At 47.7% G+C, this 12,637-nt stretch overlaps 1 protein-coding gene across 1 annotated transcript in view; it reads right to left on the bottom strand.

Moving 5' to 3' along the window:
- Nucleotides 1-2,424: 2,424 nt before the first annotated feature.
- USP31 (ubiquitin specific peptidase 31) overlaps nucleotides 2,425-12,637 on the bottom strand; it is a 55,211-nt gene continuing 44,998 nt past the window's right edge. The window contains exons 15-16 of the mRNA XM_067534104.1: nucleotides 11,356-11,508; nucleotides 2,425-10,667 (exon numbers count right to left, since the gene is read on the bottom strand). Coding sequence (XP_067390205.1) covers nucleotides 9,127-10,667; nucleotides 11,356-11,508 — 1,694 coding nt within the window. The 3' untranslated portion in view covers nucleotides 2,425-9,126. The remainder of the gene's footprint in view (nucleotides 10,668-11,355; nucleotides 11,509-12,637) is intronic.

The raw sequence follows: 12,637 nt of genomic DNA, 5'->3' as shown, positions 1-12,637 counted from the left end.
CTGGGATTCAGGAGTCAGGCTGTCTGGTGGGACAACTTCCAGCTGTTCCTTTGCCAAGATGTGCATTTCTCGCTCACACCCTTTTCCTGCCAAAAAATGGCCGCTTAACCAGGTGATCATCCATTTGATCTTGTCGACAGCTGGCTGAGGTGTTGGCTAGTCTTTTGTCTCTGGGGAACTGGTTCAAAGCTGTTTCCCCACACTCGGAACATATCTTATACAGTAGAATCTTGTAACTTTACGTACAGCGTTACCACACCTTTTACCAGGACAATAATGTTCAGCAGAATACGAGTTTTCAAATGCTCTCTCACAAGACACAATCCATTATAGTTCTGTAGAAAAGGTGAACACAAGGATACAGACGGTCACTGCCCTTCTGGTCCAAGCAGCTCCTGGGAGCCATATGTACTTAGCCACAGCAACAAGGGCCACCTCCCCCGGCTGCCTGACCACAACCTGGAGTGTTGACTGGCACCAGAATTAGTCACGAGCAAACGGCTGGCTGGAGCTATAATCAGCCGTCAGAACTGGAGGCGACTTCTCCAATCCCTCCCCCTCCATCCCCACAGCCAGGCCCGAGCACTCCCCAACAGCTCGTTCACCTGCAGCATCTGGACCAAGCCAAGCCATGGAGGTGGAGAACGGCTGTACCTGCCTGCTCTGACAGCACCGAATAGATCAGCAACTCATCTACATTCCAGGAGAGCTCCCGCGTTCTCCTCACGGACGGCGGGAAACCATCGCTGCATAACCTACCAAATGAAAAACAATATTTAATTAGGGCAGTTGGTAATAGAACATCTAATTGTGTGCTTGTCTATCAGCCGCACACAGGTTAAGCCTCAGTCCAATAAGGAGCCATTAAAAAAGGCTAATAGAATATCAGAATGGAAATAGGGACGTTTCCTGTTGCATGTCAATGACGGCTCCAGCGCAGCAGGTCTGAGGAGAGTTCTGCCGAAACCTGCATGAAAACGAAGGGCAAACGGGAGCAAGAGGCAGCAGCCTGCAGAGACCTGAATGGGAAGCGTCCCAGCTCGCTCCAGTGAGAGCCCCAAAAAGACAGTCGTCAGAGCTGGAGGACTCCCCGTGGACTAGAGAACCCGAGTAGAAGACTTGCCAGCCCTCTGCCGAAGAGAGGGGAGTGTGTGCGTCTTTTACTGAGAACGCGCTCCTGCCCGCTGCCTGGCAGGAGAGGGAATTCGAAAGATGTCAAGAAAATTCTAGATCCCTGTCCTCCTCAGCAACCAACTCAAAGGTTTCCCCAGGCTGTCCCCTGCCCTCCAAGGGCAAACTGCCGTTTCAGACAGCTGTGCTGGATCTTGCTGGCTTTGCTGAAGGGCGCGTGGCAAAGCGATTCAGGGCAAGGGAGCGGCCTGGGTTTCCTGAAGTTCTCAGCAGTACCTTACCCGTCGCCCCAGGCCCGAGCAGAGCTGAGCGAGGGTGGGTTTCTGGAGAGCGGGTGACACCCTGGTTTAGCTGCAGCCCCTTTTCGGAGCTGAGTAGGACGGGACTCTGAGGAGAGGCGGCACCAGAGCCGAGCAGACTCCGGCATCACGGACATTCACTCCTGCACTGTCCCTTGGAAAACCGATTCCATGAACATCCCGCCGACGTGGCGCACAAACAGTGAGCCCCCGGCTTCAACGCACTTCACTCCTCCAGCAGGCTGCTGGCCTGAGGAGCCTCCAGGATGGAGTTTCTGAAACTGCCTCCCCGCAGGGAGAACGGGCTGGTTGTGCCATCTAGCGGCCACAAAGGAGATTCGACACTGCCAACCAGCCACGGGAAACCGCGTATCTGAGACCTGCAGAATCTCAGCAGAAGGGTCTAACTCTAGGCTGTGTCTTTGGAGCTGGCTCATCTCCTGTCATTTGCTCAGAGGCACAAGAGACAAACCCCCCAGTCGCTAACTGTACTGAGATGTCAGGCACACAGGCCGTGGACACCACTGGCACCCTCGGTGCAGCGTAGTTGTTGCACTCTAGGAAAAGAGGCACTGCCTGAAAGAGCCCACAGTCCAGGCAGTAGCATGCAAATGGAGTAGGGAGAGAGGATGCACGGTGAAGCCAGGGAGAGGACTGGAGGACAGTGGCAGCAGCAAGACAATGGCATCTTTATGAGAGTCCCTGGTACAGGTTTGAAAGAGGGAAGATGGTGTCAGATCAGGTTCAGAAAGTGATTCTGTGCACAGGGGGTGCATGAAGGGAGGGAGCCTGGCCCAGAAATGGCAGAGACCCTCCCCCCCCCCCGCCCCAGCAGGAGAAGTTTGTGGCAGAGGTGGAGGAAAGTGGGAAAAGGGCAAAACAGGGAGTAGTGCAGAAATGCTGAAGGGGCAGGTTGATGGGCTGAATCAGAATCAGCCCGCTTGGGTAGGAGGTACCCTCTCCCCATCCCTGAAGAAAGCTCATGCAGCCAAGACCCCTGGTAATAAATTTATTGTATTCTATTACATTTTCCCACGTTTTCCACTTATTTCCAATTCCTTGTATTCAAAACTCTTCTTTCTGAAAGAAAATGATCTTTTAACATAAAAATATAAATTCTGCATATTAAAAGTGCATACACCTCGAATAATAAAACATACAAATAAATAATAAAAGGCATCACAGTCTCATGCACTGTCCTCAAATAATTTAAAAGTTTTATGGTACAATGTTCAACCCCAAGTAAAGACAGCCTGCTTTCCAGATTATTGTACAGGTCAAACACATTAAAATACGGAAGAGTATCAAATGTGGGGGAGATCCCCACTGCCCAGTATCCAGTGTACAGTGATATGACATGCAGCTTTTAGAACTGTAGGTATTCCAGTGTAAAATCTGAAATTTGGTAACCAGAAGAGTAACTGCATTTGTAACGGGACTTAAAATTCAATTTTAACCAATGGTGAGGCACAGTTGGTGAGCAAACCTGTAGTATACTCTGAAGGCCACAAGAAAGTGCTCTAGCCACGTGTAGCACAGATACTACCCGCGGCTGTATAGCACCTAGAAACATTGCCATACTGCATTGCACAAATGCTACAGCCTAACTTTTTTGAGAAGAGTTTGTGCTGCAGAGCCTTAAGAGTGGAACAGAAAGCGTGTTTGCACCTAGTTTTAATCTGTGCCGTTCAAACACTATCTGCAGGTAAAGTGGGTGTTAGCAGTTTTTAAAAAACCTCACTAAGCTTTGAAAACCTGTCAGATACTGTAGGAATCTTCATTTTACCTTTATTCTGCAAAAGAAAGCTCCCAATGGTAACCAATGTTTTGTGGTGCTTTTATTAATAAAAGCGTGTGGTATTTTCATCTCACCACAGATTAAAACTAAATTTCAGTTGCCTCCACAGATAACATGAAATACTGCCAAATTATTTTGGATTAGTAGGCAAACAACAGCAAAGATACAAAGAGGATTACAATAAAATGATTTGAAATGTCATTTCAATACAAACATTCTTTATAATTGCTGTTCAACTGAGAAAAACGGGTCCTGGAACAGATGCCACAAAGAAATGGGGGTAATAAGTAGGTCCTAGACATGACCAGTGACTGACTGGATTGCTGGCTATGAAAGAGATGTCTGTATAAGAGGGAATATCTCCTATCCAAGTCACATTCAGTTTTCCAGAAAAATTAAACACATTTCATTGGGGTTCTTCAGTTTTCTATAATAAAATGCCCAATCCCTCGAAGTCTTGAAACCCATCTCTGAATTAGAAGGACACTGTCCCTTAGACCAGCTGTTCTCAACCTCCTCAGGCAACCGTATCAAGCTAAGCCCTCATCCAACTCCATGCTGCTTCCCATTAGGCTGTGCACTCTGACGATGATGGAATCTACACTCGCACAAGACTGAGGCTTGGAGAAAGTCACGCCCCATGGTGGCCAGCGCATGGAGTACAGAATGGAGTGTACACAGCCAGTGAACAGCAGGGCTCATCATTCAGGGAGGAACCTAAGGTCCCAGTCACCAAAGCCTGCTCTGCCAATGTAGGCAACGTGCCAACGGTTGCACTGAAACTCCAGAAAAGCTACACTATGGGTGACGACCTCTTCTCCCAACATGATGTACAGAATGTGTCATTAAAACCATATAGAAAGTGGCGAGCTACGTACAGAACATAACAGATTCAGGCCATTCCAGTTAAAAATATAGAAAACCAGTTTGTTCTCATTTCAACACTTCAGATTCCTTTCAGACTTTACTCTACATTGCAGTCTTGTCAGTAATCCAAAATTCTGCAAAGGAAAGAGAATCAAAGATGTGCAAATAAAGCAAGAAACCAGATACATGCTCCTCTCTGGTGCTTGGATGCTTTCTGTGCTGACATGCAGCCGCATTGGGAAATAAAACTAGATTAAAAAACAGGAGCTCCAAAGTCTACCTAGTAGCTTGTGATATTGACAGTGCAGTCTACAGTTTATATTAATTGCTTGCATAGTTAATAAATGCATGCGGTCAGGATACAGCAAGAATTGCCATGCAAAAACTGTCTGCATTGCTTAGAAAAAAAATGGTTGGTCATGCTCAAATTTCTGCTGTGACAAGGAGACAGCTCTGCATGTAGAGACTGGGGAACTAGCAGCAGGCTAAATGTACTGTAATTAAGCTGTAAGTTGTCTAGCTAAAGCGTATGGTCTTTGACTTAGCTGTACTGATCACATACATTTGAAAGGGGTAAAAGTTTGTACATCCATCCAAAGTGAGAGACACTTATCACAGGTACAAAGAGTTGTAGGCACCAGTTTGTCTATCAAATGCAAGTAATACAAAGTACAAGGTGCCTCTATAAATACACTTCATTGAAAATGTGCTTAGTTTGCATACCACTAAATGCTATCCAAAAAATCCAGCCCAAAAGGGTGAAAATAAATTCTTCAGATGGGTCTAGCGAGAGTCTAGCTATGGAATGAAGGCTCAACTCTCCAGCAGTCAGAGACCAAATACTAGGATTAGGAGCAAATAACGAGCGACATTTTAAGCTCCACAATTTAAGAAATGAATCCATTCACACACCAGACCAACCCAAAGACGGTCAGAACCATGAATCGAGCCGTCAATGACTAACTCTCCCCGTCTCCTCTGAGGATTGTGTGGCTCTGCTGGAACTTAAGCCTGAGCTCACACTGCAATTCCTTGCTCAAAGGGCTCTTACATCTACTGGGGCAACTTTCTCTTCCAGTTCATCAGTCTCTGGTCTTGTAGGATCTCCCCTCCGAGCTCAACAAGTTTCTCCATGGAGACCAGGCTCTACCCACCTAGGACTACACTGGCAATTCAACAGAAGCTCAAAGGCTGCCCCTGACTAATAAAATGCAGCAGGATTGCAGCCACTTGTCTTGAATTCAGAGGTGCAGCGACCCACATACAGGACCCAGCATACAAACCCATGAGGTCAGGATGGCATCCTGGGTCCTGTCATCCCCCCAAGTTGCATCTCCTCCTCTGACATCAGGTCAGAGCTGCTCTGACAGCCAGAGCTAAATTAAGTCACTGTAAACCAGTTACAGGTATTCATTTCAGAGCAGTCCAGGGCGTTTAAAGGACTACACAAAACCCAGTCTGAGACGGCTTTTAGGACTTGCAAAGCTCACAGCGAAGGGGATCCCATCCTGGGGTCACCCCTAGTTTAGGGTTGCACTGTTGTGTTTGGACAGCAGTATACTCCAACTACCTCCCCTTCCCCTCATCTTGTAGATAGGGGGAAAAGAACTGATGGAGAACGAAGGGAAGAGATTGAGATGATGTTTCTCCTCCCCAAATCACCTCACTGGGAAGCCTCCAAAAATCACATGGACAGCCCTAGAAAAATCTACTGCCCGTAATCTGTTTGATCAGGGTCTACAGGGCAGATGCTTTCCTAGATTTGTATTCAGGGTTGGTTCTTTTCTGGGGCCACCACCAGTTCAAGCATCGTGTATCCCCGGAACTTCACATTCCATTTGATATCGACAACCCAAAGGCAGAGGACACACAGAAGCAGCCAACGACCATGACAGTTTTGCATTAGTGTTTCATCTGCCCACAGAGCCGGATCTCCATTTGTAGTTACTGGTGAGAGTCACGGCCATCGAAATTTTGCTTGCTTTACCCAAATTTGTGCACTTTACTCTAAGAGACCAACAGAAATCTACCACTCTATGTAAACTGAAGTGATTTGCTGCCTGGCTTAGCCTGCCTAGTCAAAAATATACTGCTGGCAAAGCCTTCCCGTGGGCCAGAGCTCATTCTGAAGTGCAGGCAGTCTGCCCAGGAGAGCAGCACATCACTCACTGGTCTGAGAGGTTTCATTGCTACACTCTTCCCCAGAGATGAAGATTAATTGGAAGAGGGTAACATTCTAAATACATCTGGCCAATCTCCATCCATTTCCCCCCCTCACCCCCTCATCTGAAGTAAGGGACCCATGTATCATTAATTCCTATTTTCAAAGGCACAGGTACCAAGTCCCATTGGACAGTTTGCAGAAGAGGTGATTTTGTAGCTAGCAGGAATTCCCAAGGAGCAATTAGCAGCAGACACCGGAGAAAGATGGGAGTTACTTACCAGAATGGGACAGCTGGGCTGTTTTTTATCTTAATTATGAGAGCATTGAACAATAAAGCTCTAGCTCCCATTTTGGTGCTGCAACCTATGTCTATACTGAAAATTCATCACATGATACCTGAACACTGGATCAGCATCGGTCTAGAACACAACCTCAAAGACGTGGCTGCAAATTTGCTACACTGCTATAAGGCAGTGAAGACAAGAACTAAAACTACCAGTTGGAAACCCTAAGCCAACTTCCAGCTCTATGTAGTACAGGAATGGCTCAATGAATGAGTGCACAAGACGGGGAAGCTATTCCATAAAGTCACTTTGCACAATGCCACCTCCTTAGAAAGTGTATCAAAGTAGGCCCAATCTATAGTGAGAGGGCAGTCCATGTTAGCGCTGGCTGCTGAAACGGCATTCCTGCTAGAAGAGCTGTTGCAAGAAAGGAGCTAACATGGTTTGTGCTCTCAAGAAGCAAAGCCTTAAACTAACGCTTCAATGTCAGAAGTTTTAGGTAGCAATTTATGACTAGAGGAATGGGTCCAGTAACTCCTGCTTGTTCAGCTGGGTACAAGAAACAAAACAAGCCAGCTTCTCAAATTCAGATCAATTTTTCTATGCTCCGTGACTTTTTTGCTCCATTAAGTGTGATACAGGAACAGGAATGAATGGAGAAAATGGCCATGTTGGGTTTTAAAATATAATCCAAGACACAGAAAGTCAGGCAGAATACAGAAAAGTGTTACCAGCTCCTAGCATTGCTTCTGGGTTTCAAGAATGCTGGCACTGCAGAAGATGTGGTCTGGATTGTTTGGTGTGGGTTACGCTGCACATGGGATCATATTCACAGGTTACACAGAGCTTTGTGGTATGCACAATCATGTCTGAGGCTGTCTATGCAAGTCTTGTATGTATTACCAAGGTGAAGCTAGCCTAAAAGTAACTGAACAGCTTGTTACAGATGCATTAAGAGTAAGTTATCACGGAGCACCCACAATCAGTGACCTGGGAGTTATTTTCCCGACATGCAGGTTGGAGAGAGGAGCTGGAGATGGATATTGAACAATAACTATTTGTTACTGTAATACTTAGCAGGAAAGGTTAATAAATAGGTCTGTCCACACACTAAGCTCACAGAGCCAGAAGTGTTCATGTGACAGGCAAAGAATTAATGTACATAAAAATGTAAACTGGAGATGTTTGTGCACAAAGTACAACTCGGCTGTCACACACCATCCATCACAAACCAGAACGACTCCATAGATGAAGGACACAGTTTGTTCTTTTCTTAAAATGAAAATGCAATACATCAACAACAACTCATGAAACAAAAAAAAGAATGAATGCCATGTGTGTGTAAAAGGACTTGAGGGAAGAGAAGCCACCTTTCAAAAAGACAGTGTGTGCAAAGATGTTGCCAGATGTAGTGTTTGAGCCTTGACAGAATTGCTCATCTGCTAAGAAAGCAGACCTGTCTTGGGAAGACATTGTTGCAGCAGGACCTGTCAGCAAGCATCAGAAATGTATAATGAAGTGAAGAACGTGGCACGACATCATTAGTCAAAATACAGTTCCACAGTATTTTGGCCTGGCCACACAGAAGCACACTTGGAAAATGCAAAAAACGAACAAGAGAACACTTGGCCTATCTATCCATTACTGCGCAGATTAGCGATGTCCCTACAACTAAGCATCTGAACCAGAAAATGCTTCTTCTTGGGGGTTCAACTGTAGGGGTCCTACCAGCATCACTATTGTTCAGGACTCCAAGAAATCCAGCTGTCTTTCTAGGCATTGTAATCATCTTTCCACCTGGGACATTTCACAGCTAGTGGCTGGCAACTGACTAGTCATTTTCTCTGTTGCTTAGTGTAACACCTCAAAGGGAGAAGGGAGCTGAAGAAGAGTGAGTCTCCAGATATGGCAACAACAAAACGCAGGTTATACTTTATAAAAAACTTAAGTGTTGGAATGAAAATATGGAAACTAGTCTGTATACACATACACGGGAGTACCTTTCGGATCTGTCCGGTCACTAATGCTAAACCTCCTATACCGGCTGAGTATATACCTGAGAAACAACATTAGTGTTGAGATATTGCCCTTTAAAAAGCTTGAAAAAAAATGGGGGGTTGGGGACAGCACACAGAAGCGGTAGTCCCTCCTTTTCACAGTTCCCTTAGCATCTTCTTCAGCCAAGAACCAGGCCTCCCATCCATGGCTGGCGCCTGCTCAGACTCAAACCAATGGAATATTAGTTCACATCGTTCTATATAGCGCAATAGTTACAGTATAACTGGGTCACAGGGTTCAAACCTGGTTTCTGAAGAAAGTTGTTGCATTTTTCTAGAAAGAGACTTCTGTACAAGTGCTATGGAGCAGCTGCGTTCACGTTCAATAATGGTTCCAGCTGGACTCAGCTTGGTATCAATGCTGGCCAGCTGTGGCTATTTGGTTTGATGGCAGAATCAAAAGGCGCTTTACCAATTTGCAGTTAAGTTCTCCTCAAACACACATTAGGCACAAACAAAAACCAACAAGAACTCGGAATAAATTAGCTCTCAGCAGAAGAAAGGAAAACACCTGGCTTGCAGGATGTCACTGAAGGTTTGGAGACGGCCGTGCAGACACGCGCATGCTAGAAGGTAACTTTTTCAGTGACTTGTCGACAGGCTGCTTGCCACTGGAAGGAGACTGTGGGCCGGGCTGTACGTGGGAAGACGTGGATTTGCGGCTAGACAGCAGAGAATGTTTCGTGGGGGTGGCATCCCTCTCTTTCGCAGCAAGGGTGGGGTTTGGCGGAGAGGACGGCAGGAGGCTGTTCTTCTCTGACTTGTCTTCGGTCACAGTTTTACTGCCCGACTTGAAGGAGCTCCCTGCAGTCCTTTTCGAAAGCATGGTCGTCTTCCCCAGATCGGCCGACCTCCGGGTCTCCTTCTGCCTCAGGGCGGATTTGAAGAAAGACAGCCCTTTCTCTTCCGACTTGCTGTCCCGCTTTAAACCCGAGCGCACGCTGACGTTTGGGGACCGCAGGCTGGCCATGGAGGAGCTCCGCACGTGCTTGCTGTCCGCTGCTCTGCTCTCGGTCCTAGGCTGGCTTATCCGAGGAGAGCTAGTGCGTGAGCTGGAAGTGACACTTGTCTTATCCGAACCAAGGCTTACCTTGGAGCCCTCCCTGCTGAGGCTTCGGTCTGAAGTCCTGCTCTTCCCAGCAGAGGGCCCCCGTGTCACTGAGCCCGAACTGGTTTTCTTGGCAGCTGTGGAGGATGGGGAAGAAGCTGACCTGTGTTTCTGCTGAACCGATGACAAAGTCGTTTCCTGGAGTTTGGTGCCAGGTTCCTTTCTCGCCTGGCCAGAAGCAGGAGACGCATGTCGCCCACTGGCCCTGGAAGAATCAGTCTTGCTTCTGGAACGGGAAACCTTCTGAGAGGTCTTTAAAGGAGAGGCAGAGACAGGAGAGGGGTGAGAAATTGGGGATTCTTGGCTAGACAAGACTGTCCTTCCTTTCCTCAAACCCTTATCTGGCTCAGAAATGCATTTGGAGCTGGCAGCCTTCTTGGGGGTGCCATCTGCCTTCTCAGAGAGCAGCCCTGTCCCACTGGGGGCTTTCACCTCTTTGACTGGAGAGCTATCCACAGAGTCACTCTGATCCACAAAAGCGATTGGATTGTTGTTATCAAAAGGGTCCAGAGCCAGACAGCTCCTGTCTGCTTGCTCCGAGTTTTTCCCAGGCAGGTCCAAGAGAGCAGAAGTAGATTTCCTCGGGGTGGATTCCTCTCTGAACACCCCCTCCATAACAGCCAGAGGCGCCCTGCCCACTGTCCTCAGCTCTCGCCTACTGCTGCTGTCACTTGGTTCCAGGTAGCTACTGGAGAGATTCCTTAAACTGCCAAAGCAGGAGGTGGACACTTTATCATCAGCCGCCTCCCCAATCTTCTCCAGTGTCGAGGCAGAAGTGCGCACAGGGGAATCTCCAGAGAAGCGTGATGGAGAGTTGGAGCGTATCTGAAGCTTTGCAGACAGCGACCAGGACGGCCGGACGCCATTTTCATTTACTGCCAGAGGGCTGGTGACAGAGGATCTAGAAGACGAGCTCTGGCGCTGGACACTTCTTACAAAGGGCCGAGTTGAGAACCCCCCTGCAGAGGAAGAAAGCAACAGCAGCTAGAGAAATCCTGGAGAAGCGGGGTGCAGCCAGCAACTCCCCGGTTATTTGTAAAGGTGAATCTACTAGTGTTCTCTTTGCTGGGGAAATGAGAAGATCATGACCTATGCGTGCTTTGAGCACGGCAGCATTCTACACTAGACGAAGTGGATCACAGCCCACGAAAGCTTATGCCTGCAGAAATGTGTTGGTCTTTAAAGGTGCTACAGGACTCTCGTTGTTTTTGCTGTATACAGACTAACGCAGCTACCCCTCTGGAACTTTAAACGTACATAGAGTGTCAGCCTGATACTTTTCCCTGCAAACATGGAAGAACTTAGTTCTCAAAAAAAAACAAACAGAACCATTTTCTAGAGGGGCTGGGCAGAAGCTTAGAGTTCCACCTACCATTTTCTTCCTCTCAAAGGCCCTCTATGCTGGTCCCCCACTCCCAAAAGAAGGGCCCATCAGTGCCACAAGACTGTCTGCTGGGTACACTGCCTGCCTCCCCAGCACTCCCCTCTCAGCTTAGGGAGCCCACCTCCCATGGCGCTGCGTGCAGTCTGCTGCTATCCTTGGAGAGATTCTGTATTGAGAGGAGACCCTGGATCCACAGACAGGTTTTGATTTTATAACCCCCTCTCCCTGCCCTCCCCCCAATGCCTGGGAACATTCATACACACCATCATCTTCGCTCCTTTCACCAGTCAGCTCAACTGATTCCGAAAGCGAGGCCAGAGATGTGCGTCGTGAAGAAGCTGCTGAGGCAATGCTGGGCTGTTTGCTTCCAGGAAGCCGGCTCACCCAGTGTTCACACAGCGAAGAGCTTGTGGAGCCTGCAGAGGGATCAGGGCACAGAGATCAGACCTGCAGCACGTGGCCAATTACAGATCACACACCCCCTGGCAAGACACTGATTGATCACAAGCAAATTACATTCCCACCACTGAGATTCAACTAACTCCTGGGAACCAGAGCTGTGCCTATGTGACTGCAATGTTCTGACTAACTGCAGGAATAAATCCACATTCACATCACATGGTTTTGGCCCTAAGCAATTTAAGTGCAGAGTGAAACACTTCCTGCAGCAATGTGTGAACTGGAGCAAGAGCGCCACTGGAGAAGAACTCAGCCCAGGCTGCCACGCAAACACCTAGCAGCTCCTCTCCAAAGGCAGAGATGCTCATCCTGCCCCATCACCCCCACTGCCAATGACTTCATTCCTGTCTGACTCGAGTCACTCCTTTCAATCAACCAAGGACCGCTGACTTGCTGCATTTGGTTGGCTTAGAGAATTAGTGAGAGTCTACCAATTCCAGACCAGGTTACATTTATAGCATATTACTGTAATTGAATGAACAAACTAGCTTCAGATTGGCTAGATTTAAAACACTTTTAATGGACAAATAATGCTGTGACAATCTGACCGGCCGCTACATAGTCCAGTTGGTCTAATTAAGCAACCATCCGGATCAAAATGGGCTCCGAGACTCACCTCTTGACTCTATCCCCTTAGCTTTCTCCCCTTCGTACTCCACTTTCCCCTTACTATAGTCTTCAAGCTGGTATTGCCCACCTAACCTTGACCTACCCCAATGTGTGCGCACCCACCATTTCCCTGAAGGAGATTTTTCTTTTTGTGGGAAGGAGGGGAGAAAACCAGTCCCTCCCTTTGTGAGCATCCAGCACATTAAGTCTCCGAGGATTTCTATAAGGCCCCGTCCATATCACATCTTTTACCCAGGATTTTGTAACCAGTTAGAGGCACAGTCACTTCAGCCAGTTACAAGTAACGCTTCATTTGGTGTTCATGCAGCAGCTTTTCTGCCCTGATGACCAGGTTTGTAGGAGTGCATTCTGGGAAGAGTCTGGGCAGCCATCCTACAGCACCTCAGCAAGGAGAGCATGCCTGGAGTGCATGCAGGTGGAGCTGCCTCAGCAACACATGGAGCTATGTATGTGGGC

This window comes from Emydura macquarii, unplaced genomic scaffold (assembly GCF_026122565.2).
Source record: "Emydura macquarii macquarii isolate MOO-44397 ecotype Brisbane River unplaced genomic scaffold, CSIRO-AGI_Emac_v2 contig_3390, whole genome shotgun sequence".
NCBI classification, from domain to species: Eukaryota; Metazoa; Chordata; order Testudines; family Chelidae; genus Emydura; species Emydura macquarii.
This window is presented reverse-complemented; position numbering and strand designations above follow the sequence as displayed.